At 42.7% G+C, this 26016-nt stretch overlaps 1 protein-coding gene across 1 annotated transcript in view; it reads left to right on the top strand.

Annotated features, from left to right (window-relative positions):
- Positions 1–26016, top strand: part of PDE7B (phosphodiesterase 7B) — a 473856-nt gene that overhangs the window by 174212 nt on the left and 273628 nt on the right. Inside the window, exon 2 of the mRNA XM_077486808.1 lies at positions 5260–5320. Coding sequence (XP_077342934.1) covers positions 5260–5320 — 61 coding nt within the window. The remainder of the gene's footprint in view (positions 1–5259; positions 5321–26016) is intronic.

Genomic DNA, 26016 nt, shown 5'->3' with positions numbered 1-26016 from the left:
AGGACAGAAATTTGGGAATGCCACCATTTTACAGAAGCTGTACTCTCTCTTTATTTGAATAACGTAGAAACCACCTATTGTTATAGTGAGCGGCTCATGCACTGGCTTCTAATGTCCTAACACCCTAGCAAACATATAGATGAAAGAAAGCCAGCAGCTCAATTTTACGCTATTAATGAGTTTATTATTAGTTCAGCTTTAGTACAAAATAATATAGGATTTATGCATTTTAGCATGTAGCCCTAATTATAGCCATTAATAAACCTATTCATTCTGGAAGATCAAGCTACTGGCTTTCTTTCACCTATATACAGTATATGCACTGTCTTGTTAGTCCTTTAACTGTGGAAGGCGATGCAACATCTCCAACCAGCTTTACTGTTGTACTTTTTGCATTTTTAAAACATCATGTAGTGCTTGGTGCCATTCATACATGACAGATGTAACACTGTTCTTTCTTTTATTTATTTCCCTTATTTATTTCTCTTATTACATGGTGTATTGAAGAGAGGGACATCTAAGCATTTTGGGGCTTTAACTGAGGAATCATTTTATTGGCGTGTATCCCTCTTAATGTGGCGGTGAATATCACAGAGGGTCTAAACATACTGGATGGTGTGTACTCATAGTTGCATAGTAAGGTTGAATAAAGACACCAGTCCATCCAGTTCAACCTGAGTGAGTGTCTACAATTGTCCCTATCCCTGTACATTACACATTCACATCGGTCGCTACCCTCAAGGAGCCCACAATCCAAGGTCCCCATTCATATACTAGGGCCAATTTTTGGACAGAAGCCAATTAACCTACCTGCATGTATTTGCAGTTTGTACTCATACTCATTTGAAGATTTGTTTTACTTCCAGACCTGTATCATCTGTGTCATCATATGTCCTCATTGTCATCCTTGTATCTGCTTCTTGGTTTTTCTGTGTGGTGTTGTGGAGCTCTTATGCCATGACCGATATGTCGATGTCTTCGCAGGCCCTCTGCCATAGCTCTTTTAATGGGCAGAACTGCCTGCTTTTAAAAGTCTCCACATCCAGTATGGATAATTCTGAATTCTCTGTTTTGTTCACAGGCCTGAGATTGCTAGGTGGAGGATATTGGCTATTAGGGATAACAAAGCATGAAAAAAACGTACAACACTTGGTTTGTGCTTTTTCAGGTGCTCCTATTGAAGTCCATGGGGACAACAAAAAATATGTTTCCTTCCATAAAAAAGCTTATGGAATTTTTTGCATGACAAGCGGCAACACACTGTGAACAGGCACCATTGAATGTAACGGGAATCTTTGTGTTGAGTGTTACTCATTGGAAAATGCAAAACAAATCACTCAGGCGTGGCACTAGGTAACAACAACATCCTTTTTTTTCTAGCTCGACTGGTCACCTCTGCACATGCCAGGTCTTACATTCAACAACAGATCAGGATAAAAAGTCAGAATTCACCACCAGATTTAATCTAAACATATGTTCATTGAAACTAACCAGCCAAACGCATGTTCATTTAGACTAAGCAGCTGACAATAAGTGGCACAAATTATTTAAATTATATAATGTTTTTTGATAATCATGACTATTTTCTTCAGCTAATTTTCAGCTTATTTTTACGTGGACAGTAGGCACTCAAGTTGTGTGGAGTGCTACTATATCTACTAACACAGCTCCTAGGCATTTATTATGGTAGCATAGTTAAATATAGTTAAATAAAAAAAGACAGTTTTGTCAAGAATGACATGAAATACGGTATTTTGTGGCCGTGGAATGTCCGCCCTTAGTGGTTTTTATTTTGTTGCAGATCAGGTAATCTCAATGTTATCTGTGTTTTTTTCATAGAAGCACAGATTTAATCTCCCTTTAACATTGCTCTAGTATGAAATAGCATATAATTAATAGTTATGGATTCAGAAGCATTATTCATTTGAAATTCTAAAAGTGTTACATAAACAGGCTTTTGTTCAGCATAAATATCAGTCGTTCCAAAATCTGGACAACATCCAAGAGATTACTTAAACAAGGATATTGCTGAAGGCTTAGAGGGTTTTAGGTATCAAATGTGTTCTTTGGGTTGACATTCTCTGCAAAAAATGAAAGCAATATTACTAGATTATATACAGTATTAAGGCACATTTATAGTGATTATCATATAAGATAGTGAGTGTATCAATAACATATAAACCTACTGATGTGTTTTCTCAGCTGATATCATAGCTGCTATAAAATAACAGGTGATATTCAGTTCTAGTGTGGATTCCAGAACCCTCAAGTAAACTTCGTTATTGCAGCTTCTTGTATTGTAAGTCTGCATTTTATGACCATTAAGACAGACCATTAAGACATCCTCTAACCCAGACTAATGCCGTATACACACGATCATTAGAAAAAGCTTTGATGGTTTTCCCATCGGAATTCCGCTCAAACTGTCTTGCCTACACATGGTCACACCAAATTCCAACCACCAAGAACGTGGTGACATACAACACATACGATGGGACTAGAAAAGGGAAGTTCAATACCTAGTAGCCAATAGCTTCCATCTCGTAGTTGAATCTGAGCATGCGTGAGTTTTTGCGAGTCAGAATTGCATACACACGATCGGAATTTCTGATAGAAGGTTTTTCCATCGGGAAAATTGAGAACATGCTATCAAATCTTTTCTGGCAGGAATTTGGACAGCTAAATTCCGATGGAGCATACACACCATCGCATTTTCCGATGAAAAGCTCTCATCGGTCTTTTGCTGGCCGAAATTCCGATCGTGTGTATGCGGCATAAGCCCTACATTATTGTAAAATGTGTTAGTGAAGAAGACTGGGTCTGGTGGAATGCTGTCACTCAGAGAAGAATAGTAATTATTAAAAGAAGCAAATAGCAGTAGTGTGGCCCCTTCCTTTCAGGTATTCTAACCCAGTGGTGTATACCCTGTCGATCAGAGCCCTTAACGGGGTGCCAAAGTCAATATGTGGGGGAGAGGGGTCCCAAAATGTTATTTTGCGTGTTTTTTATTGGTGATCACACTTTTCAGGATCCCAGTGGAACACCCATAATCTGGGTCCCAGAAAAAAAAAAGCATAAAAAAACTACATACACTACACTGCTCCTGGGGAAGCAGTTTTATTTATTTTTTTTCTCCATGTTTTAAAGATAAGCAGAAATGACTGTAAAACTAGCTGTAGACAGTTTGAATCTTGGCCAGTTCAGCAGGAACCAGCTGAGATTTGAACCATGTATGGGCAGGCTAAATCAATCAACTTGAGTACAACCAGCCTGCCAGATTTTACACGCAAATATGGCTAGCAGCTATTATAGCCACTAGCAATGATCACTGTCTTCTCCCGGCGGGGATGGCAAGTGAGTGTTTATTAAAAGTCAGCAGCTACAGCAGACCTCTGCCTATAATTGCACAATAAGTAAATAGCAGCAAAGTGATGAAATATTCTCTCTCTTACTGTCAACACGTTCCTTGTATGCACATATACATGCAGCAGAGCCTTACAGTCCCTTCCTTGTACAGTCTGAGATCTACACTATAGGGAATAACCTAAGAAGGAATTTCAGGTACTTGCACTATTGCTGAATTTTAAAGGATATTTATTGATTTTTTTTTTTTTTTAAAGCTTTGAAATGAGAAAAAGACAGGCGACAAGCATTTTCAGAAGGAGATTAGCATTCATAGTCCAAATTTCATAGGTTTCTGTTCATGGTGTGATCTCAAAGTTTTGCAAGTACATTCAATATTTGCAATATTTGCAATACATGCCCACTATTAATGTATTTCTTCATTCTTTCCAATTCCATGAAATCTTGTTAACAGATGGACAAACCTGAACTGCATATTAAAGTTTAGTTTGTACTAAAGCTAAGTGTAGGGGCAACATTGTCTTCACTTGAATCCATACTTTTAATTCAAAGAGGTTTTAGCAAGCATTGCAAACTGCAGGCTGGCATTGTCTTCTGTTTTTTAATCTACAAGAATCCCAAATTTTTTCTCCATGATTGATTCGCCTAATTTGACCCCTACCCCCAAAATGTATGTTGCATGCATATTTTCATCCCTCAAATACATGACTTTACATTCATCTATACCAGCCTTTCGCAACCTTTTGAACATAGAAGAACCCTTGAAATAGTTCTCTGGTCTCGAGGGGGGGGAGCCCCTGCTTGAAATCTACAACTCACGATACATTAGTATGATGGTCAGTGGGAAGAATGCTCCTTACACCTGTGGTCATTATTACCTCCTTACAGAAACCTAAAAAATAAATGGTGTGAGTTGGGAACTTATCTTAGAGACAGAAATTGCCCAACGCTGAAGGAACCCCTAGCAACCTCTAGAGGAACCCTAGGGTTCCACGTAATCCTGGTTGAGAATCACTGATCTATACTGAAGCACAAAAACAATACCTTTACCCATGAATTTAAGGGGTATGCCACCTACTGTATACCTTTTGACTATTCTGAATTTGAGGAATTGGTAAACACTTTGTTTTCTTTAAGCCAGTTCTCTATCATCTACATTTTTCATTTTTAAAAAAAGTTTTTGGAAGGTAGCATGCATTGAAAAGAACCTTGGGCACATTTCATAAAATAGAGTTAAGCCCCATACACACTATCAGATTTTCTGCTGATTCTTTCCTTCAGATTTACCAAAACCATGTAGTGCAAGGGCCTGCCTGATTGCATACAAATTGAAACTCCTAAGGTTTGACCTCATTTTATATGGTTTTGGTAAATCTGAAGGAAAAAATCAGCAGATAGTGTGTATGGGGCCTAAGAAGTAAAATCCTAAGTGCAAAGGTTAGTATCCTAAAAGCCAATCATAATCTTTTTGATTATGATCTGGCTTTATTAAAGTGAATTCTGCAAATTGCATTTGGTGATTTGTTTTTGTACTGTCCCCTGAATATCTGCACTAATATTTTTGTGCTGTTAAGATTTGTGTTATACAATGAGAAGTTCAATGATTGTATGGAAAGTGCCATTAACTTGCTATCATCATTTCTGATTCTTCGCTTTTGGTCACTGCCTTGGGCCTTTTGAACTTATTATTAGCAAACCAGTGCAAAGAGCAACAGTTCAGACAGTGAAAAATCAGAAATCATTTATTAGATGATTTGAGTACTGTAATCTGAAATGAAGTTAATGCCTTAAAGTAATTTTACCTTATGGTTTCAGTGGTGTTTATCATTATTATTATTGTTCATATTTAACATTTTATGATCAACATAACAAGCTTAACTATGTTTGTCCTTTCAGAGGTGTGGAGAAATCTCATTTGATAATCCAGACCAGAATGCCAGATGTGTGCGCATGCTAGGTAAGAGATCATCATGTGATCCTTTATCCTGTCACAGAGCTTCAGCAATGTACTTTGAGCCAATGTAAAATAATTACAGCCCAAACAGTTACAGCTTTCATTCAAAAATTGTGCTACTGATGTTGGCTAAGTAAAAAGTTTTATGAACTGAAATGCTCTTTCTAAAAAGTAAACATATAAAATAGAAAAAATAGAAAAAAAAATTAAACTTAGCTATTAAAGTTATGTCAAAAGTTTTCTTTTCATGTTTTTAGAAGCTTGGGTTTGAAGATTTTTGAGGTTTAAATCCCTAATGCCACAAGCCACGTGAAAATAGTTTCTTGGCATACTCTCTGCAATAAGCTCTACCTAGACATTCAAAGTAAAGATATCATTGGCATTAAGCAAATATTACAGAGAGATGAAGCATTTATTATATGAGTGTGTGCACTGCCTTCTGCCAAAATTTTTTAAAATGATATGTTATTAACATAAATGCATAAAGCTGTGGACATAATTGGGACAATTTTCTTAAGGAGTTAAGAAACCTAACACAATACATTGAATATTCAATTATCCAATCATGCAGAAAGTTAATTCTTGTTCACTTTAAATACCCAATCATGTGCAGAATAAAAAGTCAACAGGAATTTGCCTTTCATATGTTTGGATTATTGAAGTGAATATTTACACAGTCGTCTCAAATTTTTCAACTCCTTTATAGATCATTTAGGTAGATTATGATGAAAACTATTAATCCCCACACACACTTTCAGTTTTTCCATTGTGTTTTTCCTTCAGATTTACCAAAACCATATAATATGAGGTCAAACCTTAGGAGTTTCAATGTGTATGCAGTCAGTCAGGCTCTTGCACAACATGGTTTTGGTAAACCCCAAGGAAAAACTCAGCAGAAAATCTGATAGTGTGTATGGGGCTTTAAAAGTCCTAAAAAGTTGATTACAACCAGTTTTATGGAAATTGTATACAGTACATTCTATTCTTGTTGGTCCCTGTTTTCCACTCTTTCTTTTTTTTTTCAAATGAAAGTTTGCGCATATGCATGTTGTAGTAGTGTTATATCAGTGTGAGTTATAATGAGGGAGTGCTTGAAGTTCGGAGTTTACTGAAGACTGCCAGCAGCTTGGCAAGCAAGAGATTCGCTGATAGTGTGCCATGAGCTGCAAAAATATACTGAAAGTGGTTATGATATACAGTTTAAATGTGTGATTTAATTTGAAAATGAGTGAGAATTTAATGCCCAGTAAATAGAGTCCTGTCAGTTACAGAAACTTTTGTTGTTGTTTTTTACATATTTGTGCAGACTGTAAAGCTGAACAAGGGCTCTTCTGGGATTTCGAGAGCTCTTAGTGAAAGATTTTGACTGTACTGATGCTGGGACTCCTACTGCTGTCACATAAATCTAGACACTACTGAATTCTGGGGCTAATAAGGAGTAGGAGGCATTCTTCTGGGTGCCTGTATATCTTATCTTGATTTGTAATAGCCAGGTGGTGTTAGGCAGTATATACTGTAGCTAGAACATAAAAAATGGTTATCACTTTTCTCCACTTGACACAATTTAGATAGGGAATGAATGAAGTGTTTAGAGGGCTGTGTGAACCGTGAAGTCAAGGTCCAAGAGGATAAAGGGTATGCAAAATCTAAGGTTCAGCTGACATCTTTAGGTCCCTTAAATATACAAAGTGGATTGTTATATTTGTTCCATAATTGCAAAAAACATGATGATATTGCTGATAATTTCCTGGGCTCTCTTCCTGTACTACCTTCTTTATCAGTTGCATTGTTGCCAGTTATCTTTAAAAGAGAAGTATGGGGGGGTTTCAGAATCATACTTACCTAGGTGGATGCATCATCGATCCAATGCTGCATCTGTCCTCTGCCAGCTCTAAGACTGAGAATCGAGCAATCAAACACTGCTGATCGCTCAGTTCTCAGAGCTCCTTGAGCAGAAAGCAGAGAGCTGATGACTGTCAGTCACCACTGTCTGCTCCGCCCCCCCCCCCCCCCCCGCTCACTGGAGTGCTGGGCTGTGGAGGGGGCAGGAGCTCACTGAGAAGCTGAGCCGAGGGATGGTTGAGGCATGTGGGCAGATCCTGACTTCATTGTCGCGATGTTGCCTGAGCCTAGTCCGATGCTGCTACTGTCCCCGCTAGCTCTAAGACTGAGAACCAAGCAATCAAACACCACTGATTGCTCAGTTCTCAGAGCTCCTTGAGCACAGAGCTGGTGACTGTCAGTCACCACTGTCTGCTCTGCCCCCCATCTCTCACTGGAGCGCTGGGCTGTGGAGGGGGCAGAAGCAGCTAGCTCAGGCTCTCAGAGGCTCACTGAGAGGCTAAGCTGGGTGATGGTCTAGGCATGTGGGTGGATCCTGACTTCATTGTCAAGCTCTTGCCTGAGCCTGGTTCCATGCTGTATCTGTCCCCTGCTAGCTCTAAGACTGAGAACTGAGCGATCAAACACCATTGATTACTCAGTTCTCAGAGCTCCCTGGGCAGAGGGCAGGTCACTGTCAGTCACCTCTGTCTGCTCTGCCCCCCCCCCCCCACTCACTGTAGTGCTGGGCTGTGGAGGGATGGGAGCAGGCAACTCAGGCTCTCAGTATCTAGCTGGGAGGCTGAGCCGGGTGCTGGTCAAGGCATGTGGGCGGATCCTGACTTCATTGTCATGATCTTGCCTGAGCTCTGTGACATCAGCCGACAGTGAGCTTCAGCCTGCTGTCTGCTGAAAATGGGTCAAAGGAGTGCAGAACGAGCTGCCCTCTTGTGTTCGACACAAGAAGTACAGCCAGACGAGCTTTGGCTGTACTTCTCCTTTAACCTGCTGGGTAGAGAGGAGGGAGACCGTCTGTTCGCTGGCTTTCAGCAAGCTTCAAGAAACTTTCTCAAAGCCTTTAAAACACCCTTCAGCTCCAGTTTATCAATGTAAATGCTAAATGCAGATGTTTAACGATAAACTGCTGAGGACTGCAAGCAGCATCTTTAAAGTGTCAGCACTCCTTGAAACATATGGGTTTAACATTCCTAAAATGGAAATGAAGGGTACTTAGCTCTTTAATATGCCAAAAGCCATGTGTATGAAGCCTATTAGTTTTCTGCCTAAACCAAATCTGCCATGAACTAAAATTGCGTTGGGAAACGCCTCAAATGGAAGTTGTCAATCTCTGATTCCTGACTTACATATATTTACAAAGTAGCGACTTCACTTTAATTAAGATTAAATAGCTTCCAGTGTATTACCTTAGAAATAAAATGTTGACTTTGGGTGTAATAACTAATAAGCACATTTTTCACTAGTGACTCAGGAGATAGAGAATCTCCCTTTCCATCTGTAGCTTTACACACAGGTATCTTGCAATACATTTCTTGGCTTATTTGGACATAGCATATTTCTTTATGGTACGCTAATGAACTCAGATTACCTGTCTTTTATGAGATGACACAGTTTCATTTTCACTGGTGGGGCAGTAGGCTAATTGACAGATTTATCAGGGTTATGTAAGGCGAAAAGGTGATTACTCTAATCTCTGTCTTCTAACACCCCTGCTTCAGGCACATATATTTATACCATGAAAAATTCAGACACAAAGCAGCATTAACCAGTGTAGACATGAGATACAATGTATTCTACAATGCAACTTACATTTATGCCTCCTTTTTAACTTTTTTTTTTCTCTTCTTTAATATACTTGATTACTGGCAAGCTCAGTTCAACTGGAAAAAGTGATCTACTTTTGATCTAAAAATTAAATTGTCCATACCAGAACTGAATCTGTCTGGACTCTCTTACAGTGCAGTAACGTGATATGCAGGAATTGTTCGAGACAGCCCATGCCATGCCAAATGCAACAAAATGCACCAGAAAAAGGTGACAACATTATCTTTGCAACATAATGTGCCACAATGCAATGTGCTGCAACACAGGGGCATTGGCAAGGGGCATGTTGGAGTGCCATCAAAATTAATGTCGCCGCAATGTATCAACATGCATTTTCATGTGCTGCAGTAACGCACACAGTTACCTGCAAATTGCTGCAATGTATCAGTGTGAACCTGAGCTTACTATTCGATTTACAGGATACATTTGCTCTAAAGTAACTTCCATGGCTGCCAAAAAGGCCTAGACCACACAGGGACCTATGCTATACTATATACAGCATATTATACTACTGGTGTCCAAACTGAGGCCTGGTTGGGGGATGCGGCCCTTTGCTTGCTTTTATCCCAGCCCTCGGGGTGCTATTCCTCTCACTGATACAAGACACTATTCTGCCAACTGACATCAACATTGAGGCACCATTTTCCCACTGGCACCAACAATAGGGCACTATTCCTCCAACGGATACCAATGATGAGGCACTATTCCTCCCACTGACACCAACAATGAGGCACTATGCCTCCCACTGATACCAATGATGAGGGAGCATTCCTTCAAATGATGCCAACGATGGGGCACTATTCCTCCCTATAATACCCCTGTACTATACTATCTCATATACCCTGTATTTTGCATTTTTAAATGGTTTTATACATTTAGTAAGCAAAAGAAAAGGCACTTCCCCAACCCTACATTGTAGACTGGCTAAATGTCCATGTTAATCTGTTGAATGTACTTTGTGTATGTGTTTAAAATGCAAGTCTGATGCAGTTGTGATTATTATTATTATTATTCAGGATTTATATAGTGCCAACAGTTTGCGCAGCGCTTTACAATATGAGGGCAGACAGTACACTTACAATACAAAACAATACAGGAGGGATCAGAGGGCCCTGCTCGTTAGAGCTTACAATCTAGAAGGGAGGGTCAAGTTGAAACAAAAGGTAATAACTGTGGAGGATGAGCTGATGGAGAAAATGAAAATACAGTTAGGTGTGGGTGGGATAGGCTTCTCTGAAGAGAAGTGTTTTCAGGGATCGTCTAAAAGCTAATAAAGTAGGAGATAAGCGGACAGATTGGGGTAGGGCATTCCATAGGATTGGGGAGGCTTTGGAAAAGTCCTGGAGGCGAGTATGGGAGGAGGTGATGAGGGAGCTAGAGAGCAGGAGGTCTTGAGAGGAACGAAGAGGACGAGTAGGTTGGTATTTAGAGACTAAGCTAGTGATGTAGCTGAGGGCAGAGTTGTGGATGGCTTTGTATGTAATTGTTAGTATTTTGAATTTAATTCTTTGGCTGAGTGGAAGCCAGTGGAGGGATTGACAGAGAGGAGTAGCAGACACCGAGCGATTGGTAAGGTGGATGAGTCTGGCAGCGGCATTCATAATGGATTGAAGAGGTGATAGACTATGTAGAGGTAAGCCAATGAGAAGGGAGTTGCAGTAGTCGAGGCGAGAGATGACCAGCGAGTGAATTAAGAGCTTTGTTGTCTCATTAGTTAGAAAGGGGCGTATTTTGGAGATGTTGCGGAGGTTGAGGCGGCAGGATTTGGACAGTGATTGGATGTGTTGCTTGAAGGAGAGTTCAGAGTCCAGGACTACACCTAGAACCTTGGCATGAGGGGATGGGCTTATGGTTGTGCCATCAATTTTGACAGTGAGATCAGGGGAAGGGGCATATGGGGAGGAAAAATTGTAAGTTCGGTTTTGGATAGATTGATTTTGAGGAAGTGGTGTGACATCCAGACTGATATATCTGATAGTAAATTAGTGATACGTGAGGAGACAGAGGGAGTGAGCTGAGGGGTAGAGAAATAGATTTGGGTGTCGTCAGCATAGAGGTGGTATTGGAAGCCGTGGGAGGCTATCAGTTGACCCAGGGAGGAGGTATAGATTGTAAATAGGAGTGGTCCAAGAACAGAACCTTGGGGGACCACAACAGAGAAAGGAAGAGGAGAGGAGGAAGTAGAGTTGTAAGAAACGCTAAAGGTGCGGTTGGATAAGTAGGAAGAGAACCATCGTAGAGTACAGTCACGGAGACCAAAGGTGTGGAGTTTTTTGAGAAGGAGGGGGTGGTCAACCGTATCAAAGGCAGCAGAGAGGTCCAGGAGGAGGAGTACAGAATAATGTCGATTGGTTTTGGCCGTTAGTAGATCGTTTGTTAGTTTTAGGAGAGCAGTTTCTGTGGAGTGTTGAGGACGAAATCCAGACTGAAGGGGATCAAGAAGGCTATTATCAGCGAGGTGGATGCTCAGTCGGTTGTAGACCAGACGTTCGAGTAGTTTGGATAAAAAGGGGAGCAAGGAGATGGGGCGTAGGTTGTTTGGATTGGATGGGTCCAGTGAGAGTTTTTTAAGTAAGGGTTTGACAAGTGCATGTTTTAGAGAGTTGGGGAAGATGCCAGAAGAGAGGGAGAGATTGAAGATGTGAGTTAGAGAGTGTAGCATAGAGTCAGAGGGTGAACGCAGCATTTGCGAGGGAACAGGATCCAGAGGGCAGGTGGTAAGGTGCACATTACCAAGTAGTTTAGCAACTTCGTCTATAGTGGTGGGGTTGAAAGAGGGAAGTAATGATAGTGCCTGTGGGCATGATGTGTAAAGCGTGGTGGGTATCAGAACAGTAGAAATCTCCACGCGAATTGTATCAATCTTCTGTTTGAAGTGATTAGCAATCTCCTGGGCAGTGAGTGAGTTGGCGGGAGGAGGCGGTGGACGACGAAGTAGAGAGTTGAAAGTAGAGAAGAGTTGACGGGGACGGGATGATAGGTTGCTGATGAGAGTGATAAAATAGTTCTGCTTGGCAGAGAGGAGGCTAGAATTGTAATTTTGGAGGGCAGATTTATATTGGTTGAAATCTCTCTGAGACTTGGTCTTACGCCACAGGCGCTCATGAGCACGACTAAGTTTTTTCAGACTTCTAGTGGCATCTGTTTGCCAAGGCTGAAGGGGTCGGGGCTTGATTCTGTGTGTAGTGAGGGGGGCCAGTGAGTCCAGAGAGGCCAGAAGTGAAGTGTTGTAGACAGAAGTGGCTAGGTTGGTGCAGGATAGGGGTGAGATTTTGTCGTAGAGGTTGTCAATAGCAGAGTAGAGAAGAGAAGGCTTGAGATGACGTAGGTTTCTGCGGGTAACTTTAATGCGGTTGGAGGGAGAGGAGGTGAAGGAGAGGGAGAGAGTGAAACTAATAAGGTGGTGATCAGAGAGAGGGAATGGATAGTTAGAGAGGTTGCATGGAGTGCAAAGGTGAGAGAAAACGAGGTCAAGGATATTGCCTTCGGAGTGAGTAGGATCATGTATCCACTGTTTCAGGTCAAAGGAGGAGGTTAGGCTGAGAAGTTTGGAAGGAGCAGAGGTGTTGGTATTAATAGGGATGTTGAAGTCCCCGAGAATGATTGTGGGGATTTCAGAAGAAAGAAAGTAGGGTAGCCAGGCAGAGAAGTCATCAAGAAATGTTGATACTGGTCCAGGGGGCCTGTAGATCACGGCTATTCTTAAAGAAATTGGAGTGAAGAGACGAATGCAGTGTGCTTCGAAAGAGGAGAGTGACAGAGAGGGAGGTGGCTGAAGTACCTGGAAGGTGCTATGTGGGGCTAGAAGGATTCCAACACCTCCTCCCTTATGTCCATTGGATCTAGGGGAGTGAGTCCAAAGAAGACCACCATGGGATAGGGCCGCAGAAGATGCAGTGTCCGATTCGTGGAGCCAAGTTTCGGTGATGGCGAGTAGGTTAAATGAGTTGGCGATAAAGATGTCATGTAGAGAGGTGAGTTTGTTGCAGACAGAGCGGGAGTTCCAAAGGGCACAAGAGAAAGGGAGTCTGGTCTTGGGAAGAATAGAAATGGGAACTAAATTGTGTTGATTGCGGCTGCTGCCAGAGGGTGCAGGGTGATGGGTACAGTTTAATGATGGAGGTCCAGGGTTTGGGGATATATCTCCAGAGGTTAGGAGAAGCAGGAGGGTGAGGGAGGCAATATGGGAGTGAGATTTATATGAAGGGACATGCCCCAGGGTCTTGGAGATTTTTAGTGTGCGTGGATTTAGAATTAGCAGGAGTTGGTGGGTGCAGTAATAAGGAGAGGACAGAAGTGAGGGTGATATATATATGCTGTGGGGGGGAGAAGTGGGGCGGAGTTGAGATAATTTTAGTATAGAGGACAGAGCTGTCAGAAGGAGTGGTAGAAAATGCATGTTATAAGGAGAAAGTGCTAAAGGGTTAAACGAGGTCACCTGCTGTCTTTGCAGTGTTTTTCAAAGTATTTTCTAGTGTACCTTCGCTGAAGTGCAGAGTCAGAAGTGCTTCCACTTATTGAAATCCCCCCCACTTGGAGAAAGACCCCCAGTTGCAAGTGTGCCCCCAGCAATAGCTTCCCCCAAAGTGAAGCTTAGCTTTATACTGATAGGGGTGGAGTGTGGGTGGATTTCAATTATCAATCAGGAGGTAATAAAGCTTGGATGGTTAACAGGGCTAAATTCTAACTTCAGAAACAGGCTAGCAAGAGGGCACTAAAGTTAGAGGGGCCATAATTTTGGGTAAGACAAGGCAGATAATAAAGCATTGTGATGTGGACAGGGCTACAGACTGTTAAGCAAAAACAACATACCAGCATTTTTAAGACAAACATGAAAAGCAGATAGCAGTGTTTCAGTTTTTGGGTGGAGATGGTTCAGTTAGCACATACCTGTAGGGTGAGAGAAGAGATTCTCAGATGAGACAGTCAGATATGTGATGCAATATTCTTTTTAAGGTAGATAAAATCTCTAACTTAATGGCCTTTAACTTGCTCAATCACTGTGTACCATAAACTACTGTCATGGTTTTTTATGTTTTATTATTTTACTATTTTGTTGATCCCTTGTTGCTTTTCCATGTTACTGATCTCCTCCAGCCTCTTTTCAGCCATTCCTTGTCTACATGTACTCTTGCAATAGGTGTGTGGAATTACTCAGGTCATGTTTTCTGTTAGTGACCACAGAGGACTATGCCTGTGTAGCATGTTTAAATGGACACTTGTAGTCTCCATTGAAAGATTGTGTGACAGGGTAACTACTTTATTGCAGGAATTACCTGGATAAGGGCCTCAATGGCAGGATTACAAGATATTGTTATTTTATCACTGCAGAGTAAAAATATTGAAAATTACTTGATAATGATATAACTGTGTTAAAATTTATATAAAATATTAGTGATTGGGTTTACATACTGTATACATCACCCTGGCTTGTGTGGTATCAAGAATGACAAAAACTTTTGATTTTTGACAGGTATCTAAATAATTCTGAAAAAAAAATGTCAGGAATTGAGATGTGTAAGTCCATGTCGCACTGTCAAGGGACATCTCTGTTCTAGTATCAACAACACATTCACAGTTAGCTGTTGTTTGTTCAGCTCCTGTACACTCAACTTTTTTGCCTGTACTCATGAATAAAAGATAGAAGAAGCTCGAAACGTTGCATAGGCAGTTCTATGGGGTTATACATATGCTGTGGTCCCCATGCTTTGTATGTCTGCGTGCCAGCAATTACGCCCCAGAAATAAGACATCCAGAACTAGCAATTACGCCCTATCGTAATCGATAGGTAGTATCATACAAGTACTGCTCTGCAACTGCAATGCAAATGGTTGTGACAATGTGGTGTGAGCTTTTAGGGTTTTAGGGGTTTAAACAGGTAGTGAGGAAGCAACATATGGCCTCTTCAACCCCTATCAAAACCCTCTGAGGAGTGATCTACTGCAGATCGCTCTTCAAATAGCAGTGCTTGTGTAAATGAGCCCAGACAGCAGGAGCCTGGGCTGCTTTTGCTCTTCTCTCACATGTGTCCACCGCCTGGAAGAATAAAAGCAGGACACTGAATTTCTTAGAATCCACTCATGTCTGTGTTCACAGCCTGGTCAGAAGAGGTGAAACAGAAACAATAAAAAGTCTAAAGAACACAACATTCTTATAACAGCTATGATTCTTAATCCCATTTTTCCACTCATCAGTCCACCTTATGTTATCCACATGATCACAGTGTCATCTTTGAAACCCAGAGTACTGCCGGGGTTCGGGTCTGAACCTAAAGTTACCTATATGTCCAACCCTTTACAGTCACAGTTTTACCAAAAGTACAGGAATCCCAGAGAATGGAAGCTTCCTACGGTCTGTGGGGTGCAGTAAAAGTATTACTTCACAATTACGATAATATTATAATGTAGGTAAACACAGCACCAGAATGAAGCCTATATGTCATCTGTTCATAGGAGACTACAAAACATCTACTTTCTGTATAAATGTACCATATATAGCTCAGTAGTACCATGTCCCTGTTAGAGGTATATCTCTAATGACTTCCTATACTTAACAATCACAGCACTATGTCCCCGTTTGCACTGGATCTTATAACTTCCTATACTTGTGTAGCGCTACCCCCTGATGGAGCCACTGGAAATTTGCCCAGGTTGTTTTCCTGCAGCTAGGCACATGAACACTCTTTTCCTCAATAACCAGTTTAGGGGTGTTCTTTTTGTTGTTTCTATCTTTGGAGAAAGTGGAATAGGGTTTAAGGCAGTGGTGGCTGGTGGTATATATTTTTTGCACCCACAAACACCCCCCCCCCGGTTGGTTCACCCCGCACTTCCCCAATCTAGGTAGCGCTTCCTCCAGGTGGCGGCTTCCCCTGTGTCTCCTCAGCATCACATCGGCTTCTGTGCTGTGCGCCCTGAGCCCAACCTTTTTTGAAGCCAATTGCAGCCTCAAGCTGAGATCATGTGCTTCTAAAAAAAAAAAAACCCCATTAGAATCCATGCCTCCAGCGCCCTGCATGTACATTAGTGGCCGGGCACATGGATTAGGGGGTCGGCACCCCTGCGCCCCATATTGGATGTGTCGCTATTGGTTGAAGGATTTGAGTGGGATACTCTAAAAACAGAAACTATGTAAAGATTGAGGATAAACTCCTTTCTGAAAAGCTGAAGTCCTTGCTTATAGCAACCTGTGGACTTGGCTTTGTAGTGGAAACAGTTAAATGCACACTTCCTTCTTTAGAGCAACAAGAGCAGACCCTTTACATAGAATCAGATAGACTGAGCTCTTCAGGACACCAGCTGATGTCCCCTTTAGACAAACACACAGCTGACTCTCTAGCATAAGAGGGATGACAGCAGCCCAAAAGTCTCAAAGCTCTCTCAGCAGTATATACTCACAAATGTCCAGGGACAGTCGGCTGCCTCCTTCAAGCTTCCAGGTAACACCTTTCTCCAGTGATACCAGACTAGATATTCAGTAGACAGCCGTATAGTTTGCTCTCTGTAGCTTCAGCATCCAGACCCTCAAGTCAATCAACTGAGGCCTTAAGAACAGAAAGCACATGGCAGTGTTGCCCTGGAGGGCTGGACAAATCCTCTCGGCAAGAAAAACCCCAGAAGCTCAGTGGCTTAGAGTTTTTATGCAGGCTCCCAGCAGCCTTCCGGGGCCTGCTCCTGTAATTGGCTAGGGCTGCATACATATTTCTACTGCCATCTGTATAGCTCCACACTTATGTTCCAGAGAATTTCTATACTTATCATTCAACTCAGTTGCACCATGTCCCTGTAAGTGCTATCTCTTACAGTCTCCTATAAATAACATCCAATGCTTAGTTTGGTCATGTCCCTGTCATGCCGTGTACACACGACCGGGCTTTCCGGCAGACTAGGTCCGAAGTGATTAGTCCGTCGGACAATCCTATCGTGTGTGGGCTAGTCCGATCGTTTTTCAAAAAAAAATAAAAAATCAGACGGACCTACAAATAGAACATGTTTCAAATCTAACCCACCTTCTTCTGCAATCCGCCCAACTTTATTGACCATATAATGAGAGCAAGGAGAGGAATGAGGTCTGAGGAAATGTGAATACTGCTATATACCGATCCAGTGTGGGTATTCCTCGAACGAATGGGAGAAAGCTGTGTTTTCGTTTGTGAACCGGTCGGATATTGTCTGAGAGGAGTACAGCGATTGGACAAGTTGATAAGCATTAATTGATATTTAAGTGCATACGACCCTCTGTAATTTCAAGGGTCCATATGATGAGGTGAGCAGCCAATTTTGCCATTGGTGGTGGTCAGTGGCGGCTGGTGAAGTTTTAAGATGGGGGGGCGCTAGACCACGCCCACCCTTTTGACCCATCCCACTTCTCATAAGCCCCACCCATTATAGAATCCACCAACTCCGTCCCCTGTAGTACATCATATACAAGGCTCTACAGTATACACAGGGCCCTATACTTCATATACCAGGCTCTACGTTATAGACAGGGCTCTGTACATCATATACCAGGCTCTACATTATACACAGGGCCCTATACTTCATATACCAGGCTCTACATTATAGACAGGGCTCTGTACATCATATACCAGGCTCTACATTATAGACAGGGCTCTGTACATCATATACCAGGCTCTACATTATACACCAGGTTCTAATGACACATCAATATGTCTGACAGCCCAGCCACACTCCTCGTTCACCAGAGAAAAAAAAACAGGAAACACAAAAAAGGTGCTCGGGAAACAGCAATAGGCAGAGGTCACCGCAGACAATGAAGTACAAGAAAGCCTAATAAAATAAAACAAATACAGTCATCACATTTAGTGACTGCAATAATGCAATATCTTACATGTTTTCCTTTGGTGGTGGGATCAGAGGGATGGTGATGATCAGAGACAGAAGGATGGAGGTGGGGTGGGGAGTTGGATCAGTGGTGGGTGGGATGGGATCAGGGACAGAGGGATGGATCAGGGACAGAGGGATGGATCAGGGACAGAGGGGTGGATCAGGGACAGAGGGGTGGATCAGGGACAGAGAGATGGTGGGTGGGATGGACCAGGGACAGAGAGATGGTAGGTGTGATGGATCAGGGACAGAAGGACGGTGGGATGGATCAGGGACAGAGAGATGGTGGGTGGGATGGATCAGGGACAGAGAGATGGTGGGTGGGATGGATCAGGGACAGAGAGATGGTAGGTGGGATGGATCAGGGACAGAAGGACGGTGGGATGGATCAGGGACAGAGAGATGGTGGGTGGGATGGATCAGGGACAGAGGGATGGTGGGTGGGTGGGATGGATCAGGGATCAGGGACAGAGAGCTGGTGGGTGGGATGAATCAGGGACAGAGGGATGGTGGGTGGGATGGATCAGGGATCAGGGACAGAGAGATGGTGGTTGGGATGAATCAGGGACAGAGGGATGGGTGGGTGGGATGGATCAGGGACAGAGGGATGGTGGGTGGGATGGATCAGGGATCAGGGACAGAGAGATGGTGGTTGGGATGAATCAGGGACAGAGGGATGGGTGGGTGGGATGGATCAGGGACAGAGGGATGGTGGGTGGGATGGATCAGGGATCAGGGACAGAGAGATGGTGGTTGGGATGAATCAGGGACAGAGGGATGGTGGGTGGGATGGATCAGGGATCAGGGACAGAGAGATGGTGGTTGGGATGAATCAGGGACAGAGGGATGGTGGGTGGGATGGATCAGGGATCAGGGACAGAGAGATGGTGGTTGGGATGAATCAGGGACAGAGGGATGGGTGGGTGGGGGGAGGCTTCATATGGGCTGTGTGTTTCACAAGAGCCTCCACTGGTTATAACTGGTTAACCAGTGGCCAGCGTAAGTGTTGCTGCCTGCATTATCTACTTCTGTAGACATGCATGTGAGAATTACTATATATTAGAGAGGATCATTTCACTTCTTCATCTTTTATCAATCCACAAGCACAAGGTTATCCACAGAGGAAAATCCATTGTTAACTTTCATAGCTGAGCTTATTAAATAAGTGAGTGCAAAAGGCAATCATTATGTGCGGTAGCTTGAAACTGCCAGTTAGAGTTCATCTTCCAATGATGCTGATCGTCAGTGCTGCCCGTGTAAAGCCTCCCCCTCCATCCATCCTGTAGCTCTGCCCCCCTCCTGTGGATTTCCAGCAATTCTAACCTTGTTTTTTCATAGTGCAGCAGGCCAGCAGCAGTTCACATTCCTCTGCTCCTCCGCTCGGCGCGCTGATCCGACAGGGGAAGACCGGAAGTGACGGCTAACTAGTCTGTCACTCAAACCCATAGCATTGTAAACCTATGGGCGCCGGGCGGATGCAGATCGGCATTTGTACTAGCGCCACAAGGCGGGTTAAAACCCCGCAAATGAAGCGCCGCGTCTGCAATCTTGTGATTGCGTTGACGTGGCGTCTTCACATAGTGCACTGTGTCCAGCGCTGCACTGTATCCGGCGCTCGTACACAGTGCACTTAAGGACTTTTTTTCATTTTTTTTTTTTTAAAGGGCCATTTCCAAAAAAAAAAAATATTATTTTTTTCATTTTTTTTTTTTTTTTTTGTGACTGCCTGGAGGGGGGGCGGCGCCCGGGCGCCCCCTATGGACGGGCCGCCACTGGTGGTGGTCCTCCCCCCCCCCCCCTTGGCACTAAGTCACTTTATGCATGAACTGACTGTATACCACTGAAGATTCCGCACATGGACCTTTTGACACAAAAGCTATTTTGGACTTTTTATTAATTTTAGTTTGTTAGTAATCATTTTATTTTAGTTAGAGCGCTGTACCATCTGTTTGATGTATTGTATTTTGGGATTTGGTAATTGATCCTTGGTGTTCAACAGCTTTTCGTAAAGGGGTTGTACTGCGCTGATTTTTTTCTGTATTTATGTTTCAAATCTATCCGACGGACTAAAATCGGGAAAACCATTCATCTGTATGCTGGTCCGACGGACCAAATATGACGCAAGGGAAGCTATTGGCTACTGGCTATTGAACTTCCTTGTTTAGTCCCATTTACGTCATCACGATCAAAACGAACCAACTTTCGAATGGTCTTCGTTCAGAAAGTCCGTCGGAACTCCGCCAAAAGTCAGTCGGGAAGACCGTCAGACCTAGTCTGCCGGAAAGTCCGGTCACGTGTACGCGGTATCAGTGTTATGTTTTATCACTTCCTATAAATAACATGCACTGTTCATTGGACCATTTCCCAATTATACTATGTTTATTATTTCTTAAGATACATTAATTGACAGCACAATGTGCCTTTAACCAGTCTCAAATCATGGTTTATTTATCTATGAAATATCCACTAGTCTGTTGCAACATGTCCATTATCTAAACATTTTCTGTACATACTGTATGTAACATTAATGTATGACAGCACCATGTTCCTGTTACTGCCTCATCACTTTCTATACTGTGTGTATATATATATATATATATATATATATATATATATATATATATATATATATATATAAAACAAACTGCTCAGTAGTACCGTGTATTTGTTAATGCAGCCTATGATTAATTATTATCAATATATGTACTCATCACTGCTCAGCAATACTTCTTGAAGCAAATAAAAAATGATACCCCATTGCAAGACAAAATAAAAAAAAAGCAGTACTCACTGTCAATCTATAACATTTATTTATTTTTATTCCCTGTAGTACTTATTTTATGCCAATATGGCCAGAGTTATTCAACCTAATAAGCCAACCTTCAACTGGACAATATATGGAGAAGCAGCAGAGTGATGAGCTCATCTATCAGCATGCTTCTTCACAGCATATGAACTGACTGGCTCCTTGTGCTACTGTTTTCCCACTGTGGGCTCTGCTCTACAGGGACTATATAAAGCCAATACAATGTCAAATCTAGGCACTTATATTACTTGCATTCAAAAAAAATAAAATAAATAATAATTTATTGAAACCCAGTTGAACCCTTCTAATTTATTTCTGTAATATAGTCAGCTTGCATATACAGAAATAAAGCTGCCATTTTCTTGTCAGAGGTCTGACACTTCCCCCAAACTAGGCTACAACATGCGGAGATGCAGTGGCCACATACATTCCTAAAATGGAACTAAACCCTCCTATCTTTTACAGCCAAGGAATCTGCCATCTTAACTTCTTTTTGATCTGTAGATACCGTGATGCTGAACATGCTATTAATTAATGACACCGGCCATTTCATGGTTTGTAAGTTTGGTTGAGAGAACAAGCAAGGGGGGATATGATCACCATGTTAAAAACTGAAGTGGTCCATATACTAAACTTGGTTTTGGAGTTATTCACTTTCAGGTCATTACGAGGGACAAAGGGTCACTCTTTACGTCTGGAGGTAAAGAGATTTAATCTCAACATACAGGAAGAGTTCTTCACAGTAAGAGCTGTAAAATATAGAATAGACTCCTTTAAGAGATAGTTTTGTCCAGCTCATTATTTTAAAAAGAGCTGGATGCATTCCTAAATGCACAAAATATAACTGGATACTAAAGCCGCGTACACACGGGCGGATTGTATGGCCTACTTAGTCCGTCATACAATCCGACGGACAGTCCGTCCTACTTTCGAATGAACGGACTTGACCACACACGGATGCACAAACAGTCCGTCGAAAGCTTGCGCGATGACGTGTACAGCACGTACGACGGGACTAGAAATAGGAAGTCGAATACACAGCAATGCAACCTTTCGCCGTGTAAATCCTTTCTGAGCATGCGCCATTCTTAGTCCGTCGAACTAGCCTACTGACGAGCGGATTGTCCGCTGGAACCAAAGTATGACGGACAGTATTTAGAAAAATCCGAAATACTTAGTACGCCAGACTGCACGCTGAAAAAGTTAGCTGAAGCCCACACACGAGCGGACTGTCCGCTGAAATGTGTTTCGACGGACTAAGTAGGCCATACAGTCCGCCCGTGTGTACGCGGCTTAACATTTATATGTAATAACACCAGGGGTAGTTGATCCAGGGAATATCTGATTTCCTCCTGGGGGATCAGAAAGAAACTTCGCCTCCTCTCCCTGGAGCAAATTGGAGCATACTTTACTGTTTTTTTTTGCCTTCCCCTGGATTAACTGTGGGTATGGAATTGTGAATATTGAGGTTTTCTATTAGTTTTTTTTTTTTCTCTATTGGTTGAACTAGGTGGGTCTTTTTTCAAACTGACTATGGAACTTTGTGACAGTTATCATTCATAGCATGCTCTTTTATTGTAACTATTTTGGGAAACAATAAAATTGATGTGTTTATTTCAGCTTTAAAGGAGTTGTAAAGACAGAAGGTTTTTTATCTTAACCTCCCTGGCGGTATTCCCGAGTCTGGCTCGGGGTGAGATTTAATTACCATAAGCGGTATTCCCAAGCCAGACTCAGGATCCTATCGCAGGATCCATGTAGGGGTTTACTTACCTTGTCCCCTGGATCCTGCGATGTCTCCCTGCTGTGATCAGCGAGCCGCCGTGTCTCGCTCGATCTGTGATAGTGCCGAGCTCCGTTCCCTGTGACGCACGGGGACGGAGTTCGGCGCCAAATTCAAAAAGTAAAAAACACAGTATAGATACAGATTATAGTACTGTATCAAATAATTACACATCCCCTTTGTCCCTAGTGGTTTGTCCTGTGTCCTGCATGCAGTTTTATATTATAAATACTGTTCTTTATGCCAGGAAACTGGAGATTGTCCATAACAACCAAAAAATGTCAGTTTACATCAAAAGTGGTTATAGACCAGCTAGAAAGCAGCGATAATAAATTTGTCATCAAACACTAAAAGTAATGACAGCGTCAATTCTGCAACTCAGCATATTTCAGTGTTTTTGATTTGATTGATTTTATATATATATATATATATATATATATATATATATATATAAGAGGGCCAGTATGGTGGCCCGTAATTATGGGAGGAGCCCGGAGGGTATATAATCAGACCACCCACAACGGTCTGTGTCGGTTCCAGTGCAAGGTACTGCACATCAAGGGGCCAACTCTTCTCAGCTCCCTCACGGTCGTCTATCCGTGCGTCCAATCGTAGGTGCACTTCGGCTTCTTCATTCGTGGTCTTCGTCGGCGGTTCCCGCTCATGGTCGCAGATAAGTAGTATCCGAATCTTTTCATATCATGTGCAAACTTGCGACTTATCATGCTTACTATCCTGCACCCCTTTCGCAAAACCTACCTCTGAGTTGTTGACACTCATGTCCCGACATTGTTCGGCACAGGCATAGTACATTCGTAAATTCTTTCTACCAAACGTACGATTCATTCATAGATCCAAGCCTTCGAGTCGCTGTTGGTCGTTCTCCAAATATCACTCGCCATAGGCTTCACTGGTTATAAAATTCACTGTTCTCATCCTTTTTTGAGATAAACAGGTATTGTTTGTATGGGTTTCTGTGGCTGATTGGGGTGTAATTAAACCCACCTGATGTCTTTCCTGCACTTGACTAGCCTGGGGGGATGGGTGGTTGATAGGTGTTTGGTTTCACAGTAAGGAATGGCATACACTCTACAACCAATTCGTATCAGATACTCCTTACTGCCAATTTATATCAGATTCATCTCATACATTTTTGAGCTGTTTCGTGTCAAATGCATTGCAGAGGCTGACTCTGCCAACTCACTGCATGTCCACGTAGTTGTACCTTTGAGATCGGTCGTATATCTTCATCGATTGTCCCACGCTCGGACCGCTACACACTCGCTGTCGCAGGTAGGACTTTGTTGTTACCGCTCTTCTAAACTCCAATAGTTACCTTATCATGTTCGTTTATCATGTTCGTTTTGCAAAGTCGCACTTACGCCACCATAAGTCTATGTCATCTTTCATGTATTTCATCCTTTCTACCCAACGCGGGTTTACTCGAGCCGATCACTTCACGGTCGATGCGGTCAAATCCGACATTCAAGCCCCTTACTCACCTCGCATCTACGGCCGATTCGAAATCTAGTCGCAACTTCGCTTCTATGTTTCGGATCCTCTGCAATTACAAGCCCCTTCAACCGTCATCACCATTTAGTTGATTCGAACCCAGCCATATCATCGGCAATACGGTCAGATCTGTCATACGAACCCCGTAGTCACCTCACATCTACGGCCGATTCGAAATCTAGTCGCAACTTCGCTTCTATGTTTCGGATCCCCGGCAGTCACAAGCCCCTTCAACCGCCATCACCATTTAGTCGATTCAAACCCAGCCATATCATCTGCAACACTGACAGATCTGTCATACGAGCCCTGTAGTCACCTCGCATCTACGGCCGTTTCGAATCTAGTCGCAACTTCGCTTCTATGTTTCGGATCATTGACAATCACCAGCCCCTTCAACCACCATCACAATTCAATCAATCCGAACCCAGCCATATCCTCAGCGATACGGTCGGATCCCATATACGAGCCTTTCAGTCGCATCTACGGAGGATTCGAGTCTAGTCGCAGCGTCGGCGCAACGATTCCAGTCCTTGCCAAACGCAACCAAGCCGAATCCTGTTGCATCACCGACTCAAATGAGTCAAATCTTTCGCAGACTATTCCATAGCTATAGCCCAGTTCAAACTAGTCACATCGACTGTATGAATTCAGCAGTACTTACATTTGACCTTCTCAGCCTATCCATACATTATCGTACACAATTCTCTCCACCAATTTGCTCAGTATTGCGCACGGTCATTCCTACATAATCACATTTCCTCTATAACCTTTCTTTCGCCTTTCAACAAAGCTGCGTTCTTGCAATCGCTGCAAGTCTTTCTGCATTTGGCTCAAAACTGCCAATCGTCTCCAGTAGCAACACTGCTGTTCACCTCATACCTACACACTTATAAATCCGCAAACATTGCTTTCACCTTTCAAATAAAGCTGCTTCCTTGCAATCGCTGCGAGCATCGATGCAATGGCTCAATACGGCCACTCATCTCTAGTAGCAAAACGGCTGCTCTCCTCATTCCTACACACTTATAATTAAATTTATAGATTCAAATAAAGCTGCTTTCTTGCAATGGCTTAATACGGCCACTCATCGTCTCCAGTAGCAACACAGCTGTTCACCTCATTCATTCATTCATTCATTCTCACCTCATAATTCAATTTATAATTCAAATAAGGCCGCTTCCTTGCAATCGCTGCAAGCATTTCAGCAAATGGCTCAAACTGCCACTCATCGTCTCCAGTAGCAACACAGCTGCTCATCGTTTTCTCTGTCGCTTTCCCCTTTTAGGCCAGTTAGTACACCAGTTAGTCCACCCTGCACCAGGTTTGGACAGTATCTTCCAAAAAAAAAAAAAAAAAAAAAAAAAACCCATTGTCGAGGGCTTGCATCTTCACCAGGGGGCCAGCTTTGCCCCAAACAGCTCTTTGCATTCCCCATTGTCAAAACGAAATTCTCATGTCACCTTACTACAGGCTCCCGGTCAACTCAGTTCTCGCCTCCAACCAGTCAACTTCACAACTAGTGCATAAAGTTAGGTGTGTAGTTCAATGGGATTCCCCCTTTCTCTTAAACACTCTTTCACTACATATTTTTACTTCACATACAGAATTTGACCTGCTCCTGAGGCGTTAGCAACTGTCACATACTTCTGTGCACTTCACTCTGTTTTCGAAGCACAAGCCTTCAATACGCAGACAAGGTCGCCTAATCTCCATACTTGCTGGCAGTGCAAGCATTAGTAGACCGAACCCACGTCAATTAACTACAGATCGCAACATTCCTACTTAGTATACCAGACTTCAGCTACCCACCCCAGTCCGCCCTGGGGCGCTCTGGTTCATTAGTCTGTGCCGAGCACAGACTGACACCCGAGCTATCGGTTACCTAGCCAGTCACCTCCTGGCTCACCTCGGTTGTTACGCATTCTTTTGAGTTTTCTAAAGTCACACTCAACAGCGCTCAAGCGCAAACCAACTGTCACTATGTCTGTCGTTCCTTGTCCTATTCTTCTTGTTTCCTTCCGCCTTTCATCTTATCTACCCAACGCAACTATCCCCTCCTACCTTTGCAACTTACCTCAAACATACGCACCCC

Source organism: Lithobates pipiens, unplaced genomic scaffold (genome assembly GCF_037356315.1).
Source record: "Lithobates pipiens isolate NorthernLeopardFrog02 unplaced genomic scaffold, aLitPip1_a1.2 Scaffold_18, whole genome shotgun sequence".
In the NCBI taxonomy this organism is placed as follows: domain Eukaryota; kingdom Metazoa; phylum Chordata; class Amphibia; order Anura; family Ranidae; genus Lithobates; species Lithobates pipiens.
Note: the sequence above shows the minus strand (reverse complement) of the source record. Positions and strands in the feature narration are given on the sequence as shown.